The sequence below is a fragment of the Artibeus jamaicensis genome, unplaced genomic scaffold (genome assembly GCF_021234435.1).
Source record: "Artibeus jamaicensis isolate MK-2021 breed Jamaican fruit bat unplaced genomic scaffold, CSHL_Jam_final contig_233, whole genome shotgun sequence".
In the NCBI taxonomy this organism is placed as follows: domain Eukaryota; kingdom Metazoa; phylum Chordata; class Mammalia; order Chiroptera; family Phyllostomidae; genus Artibeus; species Artibeus jamaicensis.
Genome location: NW_026521486.1, coordinates 23,832,330 through 23,848,594, shown reverse-complemented (window position 1 = coordinate 23,848,594; position 16,265 = coordinate 23,832,330). Strand labels below are relative to the sequence as shown.

Below are 16,265 nucleotides of genomic sequence, written 5' to 3'. Positions count from 1 at the left end.
ATGAATTGCATGGTTTAAAGACCATACATTTCATCCCATGATTTTCTGACCTCAATTATTTTCAGCATATAACAGGTAATAAGTAATGATGTTGTCCATGGGGTTTCAAAAATTGCACCTATACAATGAGCTCAAACCATAGTATAGAATGTCTTTTTATTTTTGCAAATTCAATTTTACTTTAATTTTTATTTTTCAATTACAGTTGACCCCCAATGTCATTGTAGAGTAGTTGCAGGTGTACAGCATAGTGGTCAGACCCTTATATAACTTGCGAAGGTATATCCCTGAGTAAGTCTAGTCCCCACCGCACACTTTATGTGGTTACTTGACTATTATTGGCTACATTTCCTATCCTTTACATCCGTGTGACAATTTTGTAACTACAATTTGTAGAATAATCTTTTAGAACTTCTCATATGCAACAGTTTGCATATCAACGGAAAGTCTTACAATCCGCCATTTATTTTTTACCTTATTCCCTTTTGGTAAAACATACGGTCCATTCTTAGTAAACTTTAGTTATGTAACACAGTGTTATAGACGGTAGCCACCAAGTTATGTGTTAGATTTTTAGGCTTCTGCCTCTTCTAAGTGAAATTTGGACTCTTTTACCAACTTCTCCTTAAACTCTTACTCCCAGCCCCTGCAACCACTGTTCTCTGAATTCGTTATTTATAAATTTCACATGTAAATGACACCATGCAGCTTTAGTCTTTCTTTGTCTCACGTATTTCGCTCCGCAAAGTGCCTTCAGGTTCATCCTGGTCACCAATGAGAGAAATTTCTTTTTCTCATGGCTGAATAAGAATTCATTGGTGTGTATGTATAACTTCTTAAAATCTATTCATTTATTAAACACACTTAGGTTGCTTTCATACCTTAATTAAGGTGCACAATGTTTCAAATACCTGGGAATACAGATACTTCTTCTTAATAATTGTGTCCCTTTGGACATGTACCCAGAAGTGGGATTGTTGGAGCACAGGTATTTTCTGTTACAACTCACTACCGATAAGAGAGAAACATTTTCTCTTTTCCTGATACCATATGACACTGATGAAAATAATTCTATTTGATACACACTAAATGACTCAGATTTAGTGTTTTATTTCTTCTGAGATTCATGTGTCATTTAACTTGTGTTTTCAAAAGACTGTTTCTGCCATTTTCTATTTTGATTAGGTTAAATTTTTTTAAATTGCATTTGTTTCATCCTATGTAGTTATATTTTGACTTTTGACATTTACAACAAACATTTTAATTAAAATACAGATAGCTATTTTGATTGGAGGAAGAATTAATGAATAATATGATGAGTAGCAACTTCATATTTCAATCTCTTACAATATAGTACAGTACAATGTTGTTTAATATTTTCTCCTTCAAAGACATTAATTTTCATCACAGGAAATATAAATTTCTTATATAAAATAACAAAATTAATGCAGCCATTAAAAAAAACAAGGGCAGAGAAATTGAGGAGGTAAGTTTGGGCATTAATATTTCTGACAGTTACCCTAAGTTGAAAATGGAGTCATTCCTCAGAATATTAGTGACAAATACCGTTGAGTACCTATTGCTAAAGGGATTATGATTTTATCCTTTTCCATGATAACTGAGAGGCAGTGAGCATATAAATATATTTAAGTAATGCCAGTATTTAGCAACATTTTTGAAGAGAAGGACTAAAACATCTAAGATACTCTAACAAGGCCTAAATTTTGAGTGTTTGTAAATATTAAGATGTAAGTGAGTTAAGAGTACTGTGGGTAAGTTTTTTGTCTGAGAAATCTTTGGGAATATGCAGATGATTTCTCAGGCCCACTTACAAATGCACAAACTAAATGACACTCCAGTCTCCTATATTCTGGAGGTGGGTGATGAGATAAGCCATCTTAAAACTGCCCAAGTGTAAGAATTTCCTGTTCAAACTTTAAGTGACACAGTGATGAGAAATCTACTTTTTTTCTCATTTGCTTCACTCTCAGTGTTCAAGGGGCAATGTGTGAGGACCACAGACACTGCTTGTCCACAGAAGCCATCAGGTCTCCTGTGAAGGATGCAGGACACTCTGGCTCCCAGAGGTGAGTGTCTCTACTCTCCTGTCTCCCTACTGACCCGATTCGTTTAATGGGAAAGTGCAAATGCTGGATGTGATACAAATGAATTACAATTAATATACAATCAAGTCAAAGAAAACACTGGTATTCATTTCTGTATACTTTGGGGTAAATTGTAAAATTTTTTAAAAATTCAAATTTTTGCCTCTACAAAATTATTAAGAAGCAACCACATGCATATTTCAGTTTTAAAATCAGCATAACTTAAATGGAAAGCTGTAAGCATATGACAACGAGCAGTTAACTTTGGGTTTTGTAATTAACAAACATAATAATATATGTGTATTACTTTATATTTAATCCAGACCTTAAAAATAGATTCTTAAAATAATTCACCAAATCAGGAAAGTTAAACATAATTCTTCAAAAATGCATTTTAGTTAAATAAAAGCTGTTTGACTTGCAGTAAAAATCAAGATTTAGTAGTCTCTATAAAATGGTTATACAAACTAAATGATAAACAATCAAAAGATCTTTAGAAGTTCAGCAGAACATTGTAACAAGAGATGTTACATTGATAAGATGCTCCTGTGGCAGGAATTGTTACACTGTCTGATATAAGTAAAAATAGTAAAATGACAATTGTGTTACAATAATTAAATTAAGTGACTTTGGAAAGCTTGCAAATGTCAGATTGAGTATTAAGTGTTTTACATGCATTGTATCTCACATACTTTCATTCCCACTTTAATTAGCAAACTAGGTTGCTAGACACTAATTACTAAAGGTGGTACATTTTAAATTTCAAAGGCAGACTGTATTCCAGATGTCACTGACCACAGTGTCCAATGACTGAATTATTAAATTACATTTCCTGATCTATTACATTTTACTGGGCACTGAAGCTACCTTCACAGAATTGGACAGCCGTGGGGTCTTTCTGGACATTTGCAGCACCAGTGTTCCTCCATAAATGATCTGCAACACATTTCTTTGTCATTGTGTGTGTTTTCATACCTTAACCATTAAATAAATTACAAGTTACTGGTGTAAAGTGTGTTAAATAATCCTTTGATGATCTATTGCTTTTATTATTTATTGAGCTTGTGTAACTTTAGTATGTGTCATGTAACACTTTCAACATATAAAAATTTTATTAAAATTTAACTGATCTCTTAGAAGTCTACAATTATTCAAAATAAAATATTTGATAGCACCTCTTCTGTCCTTTGGCCTCATAATTGTAAGTGACTGAATTACATTAATTTGTTACAGTTAATTACCATGTGAGCACGACTATTCCTCCAACTTTAGAACACTCAATCTTTAGACATTATTAGATTTAAAAATTGTCATTAAAATAAAATTGTCATTAAAATATAATTGTCAATTAAAATATAATTGTCATTAAAATAGGTGCACTGTCATTTTCATGCAGCATTTTACTTTTCACAGTTATTCTAACAGTGTTAGAATGTTTCGGTGGAATCTGACTCCATAAAGATGTTAGTCTGACCTACTTTATGCTTTGCTAACTTGTTGCTTTTCACTTCTTCAACCAATAATATCATGTCAAACATAGAATATCATCTTAAAAACCATTATTCTCTCAGAATCAGCTATTTAAATTTCTAAGTCAATCAGAACAAGACTTCACGTTGGTCAAATGCAAGGTGCGTACTATTTCTTCTCTCACACTCCACCCACACTGATTCTCCTGGGCATCTCGTCGTCATTCACATCACGTATTCACACTGAAGCACTGTCATCACAGGCACCATCCCTGACATTACTCAGCTGCAGAGATGGATCTCCAACGAGAAAACCACTCAGAACTGAATCTGGCTAAGGACCCCCGGAGACAGTGGAGGAAAGGCAAGGGCATGAAAAGTTCCATTTTACAAACCGAACAGCAAATGTCCTCTGTGGAAATAGAGTTTCAAAATGCTTCTCAAGATCTTCAAGGGAACGACAAGAACCATTGCACAGGTGACTCATTTAACAGACACACGGTAGAACTGTTCTAGGACGTGCAGTTGGTGTGAAGAAGTAGGGGGATAAAGGATAAGGAATTAGCTCACCCATTTTTTCATTTGTGAAGATCAGAGCTTCAAGTTGCAAAACAGTGTCTTAATATGGAATCTGAGGACTGATGTCTTCAGACATCGTTGTAGGGTGCAGTCTTTGACCAGCAAGTCAGGGAGCATTATATTTCCTGACAAGGCAGTGCTATAATCTGGGGGGCAGATTGCAGTGGAAGACTTGGTGTGGGGATGGTTCAAGTTTATTTATGCGATTCCCTGTTCATTTGGGTTTTCTCTGAAAACTGTCTCACCAGTGTCTCCATTTGTTTCTCTCTTGCTGCAGATTCACCATCCCCACCAGGGAAGCTCATTGCTGGGATCCTGGGAGTCATCTGCTTTGTCTTGCTCTACAGTATAGCAAGAATGGTTCTGTGTGAGTAAGTTTTTGAAATGTTTTAAGAGAACTTGTCACTTTAATGTATCTCAGTGCCTCTAAACATTTTAATATATTTGGAATAGAGCTCTCATTTTAAAGTAAGCATTTAGATAAATGTGGAAAGTTATTCTGAATTTGTCAAGTACATAAATAAGAGAATGATTGTAAAGGCTTTTTACATCCATTTGTATATTTTGATTTCATTACTCAGATATATGTATTAGGAATTTAAAGACCTTATTGAGAAATACAAATTAATTCTTGAGATTGGTTAAACCAATATTTTTAGAAATGATAAAATGTGATCCAAAGTCTTTTGAGATATTCTTCCCCTAAATCTTTAATTTTGTGTTAATTGGTTTTGTGAAATCAATTTTACTTCAGATTTTGTTGCTCCTAAACAACACACTCTATTTCAGCCTAAGAAACTAAAATTGTGATATTTTAATTCTATCAGCATTGATTTTTACTTTGAGAATCAGCGTAACATTTTCTAGTCACTGTAAAACTGGGGAGGAGCAATTTCTCCACAGCAGCAAGGATGGAAAAAGATACATTATGATTTTCAATGTTCTGTTTTTAGTACAGGTTATATTTCCTCTGTTTTAGGGAAGGCACAAATATATACTTTTGAGGGAGAATATAAATTATAAATAATGATTATAGGAGAGTGATTTTTCTCATGCAATATGAAGTCATATATATTTAATATGATCATATCCGTGTCTGCCTCAATGACTCAGCTGATTTGAATGTCATCCCTTACACTGAAAGGTCGCAGGTTTGATTCCTGGTCAAGGCTTATACCCTGGTTGTGTGTTTGATCCCTGTTCATGGTATGTAGAGGAGGCAACTCATCAGTACTTCTCTCTCACATCACTGTATCTTTCTCTCTTTCTCTCCTTTCCTGTCTCCTTACAATCAATAAGCTTAACCTTGTGTGAGATAAAAAATAAGTGAATGAAATAAAATCGCTTACCCATTGAGACCAATTAGCTTGTATGTCCTACGGCTCTAAAAAATGAAAAAGTAGCATTGCTTTGCTACAGAAGAAGTGGTTGCATTCATTGATATCCTGGGCATTAGAGAATGGATATATTTATTTTTAATATGGGCACAAATAATAGGGGATGAGAGGTGACCTTTCTCCATAATGAGTATATGAATGCTTTTTGTTTTATATGTATCACCTTATATGTGTGTGTAGATATTGTGCTGCTATATGCAAATACCTATGCATACATGTAAGTTTTTGTTGTATAATTCAAATTGTGTTCAGTTAAAAATTCATTATGTTTATGTTCATCAGTGCCTCTAAGCACTTCATAATATTGTGGAATAGTCTTGTTTTAAAGTATGCTTATTGATAAAGAGCAAATTGTTACCCTGCACAAAAATTTGTCCAAGATATAAATATCAAAACATTTTAGAAAATAATTTATAAATATATATGTATATATTCCATACACCAATATATATATTTGTATTATAGTTCAGGTCATTCTTTAGGATACTTTATTGAGAAATATAAATAAATTCTTCTTATTGATTAGGGCAAAACTGTAAGAGATGGTGAAGTTTTGTTCTCAAGGCTTTTGAAATATTTTCTCCCAAACTATCATAGGTTCAATAATTTTTCTTGGTAAAATAAATTTTATTCCAGTCTATTTTAATCCTAGACAATTGTACCACATTTTGAAGTAAGGAACAAAAGTATTATGATTTATGTAGATCAACATTACTTCTTTATAATAATTACTTCTTTTTCTAGCTAATGTAATACTGGTACAGAATAATTCTTTCTTCTACATAATATAAATTATAAATTATTTTAACAGGGAGCCAGACAGTTACAGCAGAGAACCAGACAGGGAACAAGACAAGAAGCCAGAAAGGTACCTAATTATGTTCTATGTTTTGATATCAATGAAGTTCCTACCTTGCCGCTAACACAGTCAAAATGTATAGGTTCTGGAGGGGTGGCCAGGGGGAACATAAATTATAATACTGGGTGATAAATGTACATAAATAATGAGTATAGAAGAGTGTATTTCTTATGCAAAAATATGAAGAAATATTCATTTAAATTCGTTATACTCATTGTTGCCAACTGGTTAAAAGATAAATTTGGTTTTTAAAAATGTGGTTTCTTTCATTGATATTCAGGACGTATGGAAAGTGGATATTTTTGTTTTGTGTTTGCTTCATATGGGCACATAAACTAGGGAGTGAGGGGCTGACCCTTCTCTGTGAGTGTGTGTGAGTGTGTGTGAGTGTGTGTGAGTGTGTTGTGCCTAATATTTGCCACTGTGTGAGGTTATATGCATATATTGTGCATTAATTTGTCTATACCCAAGCAAATATGAAATTAATTTTTATTTTAAAATTTACTTTGTTCTTGGATAACAACACATAATCTTTCCTCAGCATATCATTGTGGTCCATGTCCACCAGAGTGGTTAATATATTCCAACAACTGCTATTACATCAGCACTGAACAAAAGACATGGAATGACAGTTTGATGGCCTGTGCTGCTAAGAGCTCTAACCTGCTCTATATAGAGAATGAAGAAGAAATGGTAAGGTTTTTTAATGTTCCCAACATTTTATTTAAAATAGTATTTTATTTTATATTTCTATAGAATTCATATTTCTGTGTATATCTGTAATTTATTGTAAAGATTATTAATATTTTATTGTTTGACTCTATAATATTTTATTGGTATTATAGGTGCCATTAAGCCATTATGCCATGGTGCCTTTATGCCATTAAGGTGCATTTGATAATTTGCAGTTCTTGATTTTCACAGACAATCATGCTTCTATAAATGCTTTTTGCTTTTTTTCCAAAAGTAAACTTTGCTACTTAATTATATCATGCATCATGGAGACTACAGATGCGATTGTATGTGTTACAGACCGAAATTGGATCATGAAGTAGAATTGCCAGGCTGCTCCTGTGTATCTCTCATAAGTTCTCCTCCCCCCTCACTTAACCACTATTCTGAGATTTTTATATCACAAATTATTTTTGCCTGATTTTGAATTTTATGATATGGGAGTCATTTATTATGCATTTTACATGTCTCCATGAACTCACTCATAATATTTTTCAATTAATTAACAGTATTGAATGTACCTGAAGTTTGTTAATTTTCACTGCTATATTGTATATACCTGGCATTATTTTATTTATTCTACTCAGCATAAAGATATTTTTAATATACAGTCATTAAGAAAAATTATTTCATAAAAATCTTTTTGTATGTCTTTTCCCCAAATAACATATATTTAAAATGAAATATATACAATAATACATTTAATATATATAAATTGATATACCATATATGTTATTTTTATAATAATATAATATTAATTTATTAAATAGTTCTTCTAAGGTATATGTGTATAAGTAAAATACATTGCTATTTGCATCAGATTGAAATTGCAGGGTCAAAAACATATGTGTATGTAAATTATTCCTATGTTTAGTGTATTGTGTAAATACACATTATATCCATTAGTTCCATGATCCAAAGCTCAGTACTGCCAGGCATTTTAATGCCACCGGTCCTGATCATTATATGACAGCACCGTGATGACATTGATATGTATTTTCCTCATACTGATCAATTGAACACATGTTTCAGAGCACCATTCATTATGAGTTTCTGTACTGTGAGAGTGAGAAATGTCCACTCATATCTTTTGACCATTTATCCTGTACGGCACCTGTAATTTTCCTTCTTAGACATGGTTACACTTTAGATATGACTCTTTTTTGAATTTGTGAGATGCAAATGCTTTCTTGACTATTAATTACATTTTTCTCCTCACACTGGAGTTTTTTTTAAAGATTTTATTTACTTATTTTAGAGAGATGGGGAAGGGAGGGAGAAAGAGAGGGAGTGAAACATCAATGTGTGGTTGCCTCTGACACATTCCATACTGGGGATATTACCTGCAACCCAGGCATGTGCCCTGACTGAAAATCAAACTGGCAGTGCTTTGGTTCCCAGGACAGCACTCAGTCCACCCAGCTACATCATCCAGGGCATATTGGAGGGTTTCTTTTTCCTTTTTTTTTTCTTTTATTGATTATGCTATTACAGTTGTTCTATTCCCCCCTTCCTTCCCCTCCACCTTGCACCCCCCACCCCTACCATTCCCTCCCTTTAGTTTATGACCATGTGTCTCAAGTTCTTTAGATTCTATATTTCCCATACTATTCTTGCCCCCCTATCTATTTTCTACCTACCATCTATGCTACTTATTTTCTGTACCTTCTCCTTTTCCCACTCCCCTGTTGCTAACCCTCCATGAGATCTTCATTTCTATGTTTCCACTCCTCATCCAGCTGTCCTTTTAGCTTGCTTTTGTTTTAGGTGTGGTTGTTAATAACTGTGCATTCTGCTGTCCTTTCACTGTTCATCTTTTTTATCTTCTTTTTCTTAGATAAGTCCCTTTAACATTTCATATAATAAGGACTTGGTGATGATGAACTTCTTGAATTTGATCTTATCTGAGAAGCACTTTATCTGCCCTTCCATTCTAAATGAAAGTTTTGCTGGATAGAGTAATCTTGGATGTAGGTCTTTGGATTTCATGACTTGGAATACCTCTTTCCAGCCCCTTCTTGCCTGTAAGATTTCTTTTGAGAAATCCACTGACAGTCTGATGGGAACTCCTTTGTAGATGACTGTCCCTTATCTCTTGCTGCTTCTAGGATTCTCTTGAACACCTAAGGCTCTGCTCCTCATACTTAACGGGAACGAATAGACCAAAAATGGCTCAAGAAGATCTCAAAGCCCCAGAGCCCATAACTCTAAGTGAAGAAGAAATAGCAAAACTTTCAGATGCACAGTTCAAAACACTGGTGATCAGGATGCTCACAGAACTGGTTGATTTTAGTCACAAATTAGAGGAACACATGAAGGCTAAACATATTGGCCTTTTTTAATGACCAGGGTTTATTAATGTTACCATAGTCCAATATCTCATTTTGAATGTTGGTGATTATTTTGGACATATTCACAAGTTAGTCAAAGTTCATGGAGATCATCTACTGCATTACTCTTTATGGTTTATCTTTTTTCTTTATTGATGGACTTTTACATTTAAGTTTATAATACTTTGAGAATGTATATTTTTGAGATGCTGTGTTTCTGATGCTGTGTGGTAGAGGTCAAGTTCACACTTTTCTGCATCATTACCTAGTTGATGTGGCCTAATTTATAGCAGATGATCTTTTCTACATGAACAACTTTATACACATGGGTCTATATATTTCAACATGAAATTTAAGATGATCATTCATTGTGTCTCAAAAATTGTTTTTCTGTCTTTTGTCTTTCTCTTTGTTCACACGGGCAATAATTATACCTAAGTTGGTTTTACTGATAAAGTTCTGTAAAGGTCTCTAAGGCTCCATTAGTTTTCCTATCTCCTTCTCTCTACCTTCAGGAATAAATTATTTCTGCCATTCCATCTTTATTTCATCAATTCTTTCTTCTACATCTCAACATTTATGTAAATGTATTGAGTTTTATAGTGTAGATAATGATTTTGCAACTTGTAACTTTGTTTGATTCATTCATAGAGTTTTTATTTCCCTAATTGTTCTGTCACTGCCATCGTATTTCCATAGAGTTATTGGCACATAGTGTTTAAAATACATTTTAGGTACATACATATTTATAATAACTAGTATTAAATATTTGTATAAAAAATTCAACATCTTATCCCAGTGAAAGTTATTTTGTGTGGCTGATTTATCCCCCTGAGAATAGAAGATATTTTGTAGTTTTTTTTTTGCATGGTTTTAAAATTTTGGTAAGTTCATGTTTTCAATAGTATGGTATAATAAACATGGATCCTCCTACATGCTTATTAGATTTATACTTTTGTAACTTCAGTAAACTATTACTATAGAATGATCTCTTTTGAAGTATGCTTACTTAGTTTTTAAAATTCTTGTTATTATTTAACTTTTAGAGATTCCTATTGGGTCTGCATGGCTTACTGGAAAAACCAATGATTTTTAAAAATTTATTGAAATACCTCAAGTCACTATGGCTCCACTCTCTGCTACTTGATGTGCTTGTGTGCCTGTGTGTTTGTAAGGGAGTACTCATAATTTTAAAATTAATTCTCCAATCAATTTTGGCTTATTGTTTTACCAGATTATCTTTGTTTCTTCTGTACAGTGAAGATGTGTTTCCCACTAACCAAGTAGGTGTGGAGAGTTAATATCACCTCTTGTACTGTGCTCTCATATTGAGTACCTTCCTGTCTATAGCTGGCACTGTGCTGACACAGACCAGAAAAAGGATGGTCTGCCTCACCTTTAACCTAGTGAATTCAGCACTTTCACCTGAAAAAGGATGGGCAGTTTAACCACCACTTCCAAAGTAATCAGACTTCCCCTGGCAACACCAGTGATGTTTCAGCATTCCCTAAACAGTAAGAATTGCACTTCTTATTCAGGAACTGAGATGGGGATCGGGGGAGACATGGGAGCAGTCTTAGACATGAAGACTACAAATTTGCTCTATTTTCATTGGGATCTCTAGCTGCTTTTTCCAATAATAAATGTTCATGTTGTTTTTACTCTTTGATCACATTTCAGAGGAGTAAAATTGCAATGTTTGCTGTTCACCTAATCATGCTACTACATTTTTTTAATGTGTCCAATATATAAAGGTATATTATAAATTGAATCACTCTAACCTAGAAAAATAACTGTATTTGATTTTTCATTTTTAAAATTATGTTTATTTAGGTTGCAAATATACAATTTAGTTACTTAATATTTTATTTAATTCCATTTGAAGTCTCATAGCTTGCCATATACAACATTGCCTTTTTCAAACTGCCATGTAAGAACACTGTAAAATACAAACTATAACCTGTATAATTCTCTTTCTGTATTCTGATTAGAACGTTAAAACAACATTGATACAGGCTCAGTCCTGGTAGGTCTGCTGGTTAGAGCATCATCCAAATACACTCAGGGTGCTGGTTGCTGCCCCATCCTGCACATACAAGAAGCTCCCAAGGAATGACACACTAAGTGGACTGACTAAGTGATTTCTCTCTCTCTTTCATCAATCAAGATAAAGCAACAAACAATAACATTGATTTAAAAGAGGAAGTGAGTTAATTGGCATATATGTACATTTTTAAAATGAAGAATGGTAAAAATCGTTACCTATGTATGAAAATTAAGAATAGGTTAAAAGCTTGTGCATTTTAAAACTTTTACCAAATAGTTCTTTTGTAAATGGCCAGTTATAAAACCAGTCACAACAATGGAAAGCATAAAATGGAGAATACAGTGAAAATATTCTAATAAATATGCATGATGTCAGATGGGCCCCAGATCCACTGGGGTGGTCACCTCTGAAGGTATACACAGGTCCAAAGCCATAATGAATGTGACTGGTAAAGAAAAACCAATTATTTTAAAAGTTGCTTTCAAAATAAGTTCTCTGAAAATATCATTGTCACATTTTTTCTAAGGCCAATTTATTAGTGTCCAAAATCACTCTCATTGTTTAATATTAACAAAACTTGCATTCAAATTCTCAATATACAAATAAAACCAGATGCAAAAGCATTATAATACAGTCATTTAAAATATAAAGGTTTCCCTGACTGGTGTGGCTCAGTGGGTTGGACACTGTTTGGTAAAGGGGAAACGTCACTGGTTGGATTCCCAGTCAGCGCACGTGCCTGTGTTGTTGCAGAATCAATCCAGCACAGGAGAGGCAACCAATTGATGATTCCTTGTCTTTTTCCCTCTCTTCCTCTTTCTTCAAAAATAAATACATTGAATTGTCAATAAATAAATAAAATAAAATACAAAGGTTTAGACTTTTGTTTATTCTCCCATGGTAGTGCCATTGTACATTTGTATTTTTCTTTCAAGTCTTGTGCATCTCACAGCAACATGCAGGGTTCTCTTTCTCATATTCTGCCATTATTGATGGCTGATGGTTGGCTTGTTGCACATGCACCCCTGCATTTTTAACTTTAGCTTCTATGACATCACACCTCTTTGCTCATGAATTATCATTCCCAGACTTTTGAAAAGTTTATTAACCTCCATAATGTGAGCTATCAGTTGCCTAAGAGAAGACTCTTTCACGAAAAAGGTGGAGGACACCTTCTGTAATTCCCTCATCCTGCACCTTACCTTGAGGGTGAGTTTGGCTTTTCCAGAACACAAGATTCCTTGTCTTGAACTCTCCTCAGGAATTATACCAGATGCTTTGTCAAAGTCTCCCCACTCGTGCAAAACACTCTTTTCTTTTCTCAGCTGCTGGCCTTTGGAGAGCTGGTCAGTGATGTTGTGAATTCAGCCACTAAGAATTAACCTGTATTTGCCTTTCACTGAGGGTGGTAGGAGGACATACTTACTATTTTCTACCACTGAGGGTGGTGGGAGGAAATACTTACTGTTTCATGGACTTACCTGTTCCTTTGACCACTTGTTTAGAGTATTGTTGCTTCTGCTGCAGCTGTTGACTCAAATCAGGTGATTCTGGAGGTGTTCCACATTTATTCAGTATCCTTAATTTTTTCACACAAGGTCATGTGATTTTGGATGTTGAACATGCTGGGCCAGCTGGGTGGGGTGACCAACAAGTCCTGGGTTGCAGGATGGAGTTGACTGCTTATTCACTGATGTCACCAGATGTTGGTGGGCTGTGCAGTTTACTTAGCTGTCACCTCCCCCTATAACTGTGAGACAACTTTGTTTTCACAAATACAAATTAATTTTACTTAATTTCCCATAAAATTTGTTTTCTCATAGAATTTTTTGAAAATTTTGAAAATACATCCATGGACTGGACTGTCCCAGAGAAATAATACTAAATCTTGGGTGTGGACAACTGGCACAACTCTCTCTTCTGAACTGTAAGTTTCTTTAGAACTCGTATATATTCTTCCCTGATGCTTTCAAATCAGGAATTCATCTTAGAAACCAAAGACAATGGGTGAACAATATGTGAAGAAATATTTAAGTGTTTTCTTAGAAAAAAATTTAAGAGATATTTAGATTTACTATGTAAATATTACTGTCAATATTGTTTATTTAAATATTAAGTTATGTATTATCTGATTAATGATTTATTATCTCTGCATTTCAGATTTGCAAAAACTTCCAAGTTGAACAACAACTGTGTATTTTGGGATTCTGAGATGCACAACTTCTCTTCTGAATCCTGTCTAGAAAACAGAACATATATTTGCAAGCACCAGTCACATTAGCTGACCTAAATTTGGTATAATGTTCCTCTCACCATCCCTAAAGAACACATTTCTAGTTTCTTCAAGAATGCTGCAATCGTTTCTGTAAAACTAAGTTTAAAGAATTATTTTGAAACCAGTTTTAGTTTCACCACAAAAATTAAGGAAGGTACTGACATTTCCCATGATCCCCTGCATGCAGAGCATCCCCATTATCAGCATCGCTCAGCAGATGGGACCTTGGTTACTGAGAGTGAGTCTGTGCTGACACATCGTAGTCACTTAGAGTCTGCACTTTATCTGACGCTTCATCCTTGGTGTTATAGAATTGTTTTGATATGTATATTTATGTTAAAATTTAAAAATGTACATCCAGGTGCATATGAAGCATTTCAAAATCTTGTTATTAATTAAAATATATCAAGTTTAAAGTATGAATTATAATATCGAACACTGTTACTTCTAAGTCTAAAATAACATGGGTAATTGTAGACACATCTTCAATATAACTTTCCCCAGCCTTTGAATGTTGAAAATGAGGACTGAACATATTAGGATATCAATGTGTGTAAGGCAGTTGAGTGAGAAGAGAGAAACCAGTGATGATTTAAAGAATTCTCAAGTATTTTAGGGGGATAACCTGCAAAGCAGTAGAAAAAAATTACAAAATGTGCCAAAGGGTTAATCAAGTAAGATTACCAAAAGGAAGAATCGCACATGACCCAAGTGTATCTCCTCAGGGATAGGTTTCAGACTCATGTCAGTACAGAATACTCTACGGCAGACAGGTTCACTGAGCAGCTCTAGGAGAGAGCAGGTCCCAGTCTGCAGGCTGATGTGGGTGAGGATGGATCTCACAGTGTGACTGGAAAGTAGGACGACCTCTCTGACACAGCGCCAGCGTCCCAGGGTAGAGAAGGGGAGCTATGGCTGTGACTAGTCCCATAACTTGCTGGAGGGTGAACACCACAAGAACTTCCTGCATGCAGGCAGATGTCAGCCACAGCACTGCAGCCAAGGAGAGAAAACAGCCTGAAACCAGGAAGAGGAGTCCTTTCTCCCAGTGCCCTCTCCTGAGAAATGTCAAGCCAGCTGACTGGGGAGGAGGTTGTAGGATCTGGTGCCATTATCTCAGAAAGTGCAGTGCGTATAGCTTTGGAGCAGAGAGAACTAACTGTTACTATGCAACAACCCCAAGGTTTCCATAACAACAGCCATGTGACTGTACTCCACTTGCTGGGACAACAGAACCAACACAATATCTTCTGAATCTATTTAGTGCGTCATTATCAATGATTGTAGCCATTTTTTGGTAGAGACTAGTAGTTTCATTGGGTAATAATTAGTGTTCTTTGATATCTCTTATACATGTTTTTTCCCCTCTACTAGATTTTAGTTATTTTTGAAGGTACCTTGTTTTATTAAACTCTTTGTCTTTCCCCTTTGGCATTCTGAATTCCCATGCTTAGAAACTTACACTGATAGAAAAGATACAATGTTAAAAATGAGAATATAAAAACTAAAAAGATAACATGTGCATGTGAATTAAACATTAGTCATTAAGAGAATGTGGAAAGAAATTTATTATTTGACACCACTGAGTGGTAGTTTTACTATAATTCAATTATAAACGGGAGAGGTCCTATATTTTTTTTATCATGTGCAAAATGAATTAATAATTTCTATATTCATTTTTTAAATATATCTTCTTTATGTTCTCTGTATTTATTTATGTTTATATAGAGCAAATATGTGACTATTCAAACTTAATTTCATGTGATATGTGTATTGAGTTATATCTAATAGCTGATATTGTTTTATATACAACCCAGTTGTATTGGCATTTGCAAATAAGCATTAATTTGCAAAATTACTCAACTTTTCACTTACCCATGTGTGGTGAGATTGGCTTTCACGTGATACAGGCTGAGCATGTGTGGGCTTAGCTCCAGACCACAGATTCGGTTCAGATCTTATTTATATTTTTTATTCTCTGAACAGTGGGCTACCTGACATGGGACCTTCTCAGAGCAGGGATTAGCCACTCTTGACAGAACTAGCAGAAATGTGCTACTTAATGCCCGTGCTCTGATCTCATAAACTGTTACTTTCACAAACATTATACTAACCAAGCCAGACACGTGGCCAACCTTGTTAATTTTCTGCAAAGTATACTCTTCTCATTGTGGTCAGAGAAAAGAAATGTAGATTCACTGAAAAAGAATCTAATCTACAATAACAGCCATAGAAACAGGTGCAGAAGGGAGGAGTGTCCCAGCAGTTGTGACCCTGTGGGGTTGTGGAAATGTCAGAGGTCAGAGTATGACGTATCCACACGCACTGCAGAGCCACACTGTTATCGCTGCAGTACTGCCAGGTACGTGTCCTTGTGTTTTAACACATTCAATTTACACAAAAATAGAGTCATCATTTAAGGATAGAAATAATTTTTCAAATTTAAACTACCTCTTGTCAATATAGGGAAAC

The 16,265-nt window shown here is 34.6% G+C and overlaps 1 protein-coding gene and 1 pseudogene across 3 annotated transcripts in view; one reads left to right on the top strand and one right to left on the bottom strand.

Moving 5' to 3' along the window:
* Positions 1–16,121, top strand: part of LOC119063471 (NKG2-F type II integral membrane protein-like) — a 33,205-nt gene extending 17,084 nt beyond the window's left edge. For all 3 annotated transcript variants that reach the window (XM_053661835.1, XM_053661834.1, XM_053661836.1), the window contains 2 exons: positions 13,342–13,445; positions 13,679–16,121. In XM_053661835.1, coding sequence (XP_053517810.1) covers positions 13,342–13,445; positions 13,679–13,799 — 225 coding nt within the window. In that variant the 3' untranslated portion in view covers positions 13,800–16,121. The remainder of the gene's footprint in view (positions 1–13,341; positions 13,446–13,678) is intronic.
* Positions 12,449–13,087, bottom strand: LOC128626843 (syntaxin-7-like; annotated as a pseudogene).
* Positions 16,122–16,265: the final 144 nt, after the last annotated feature.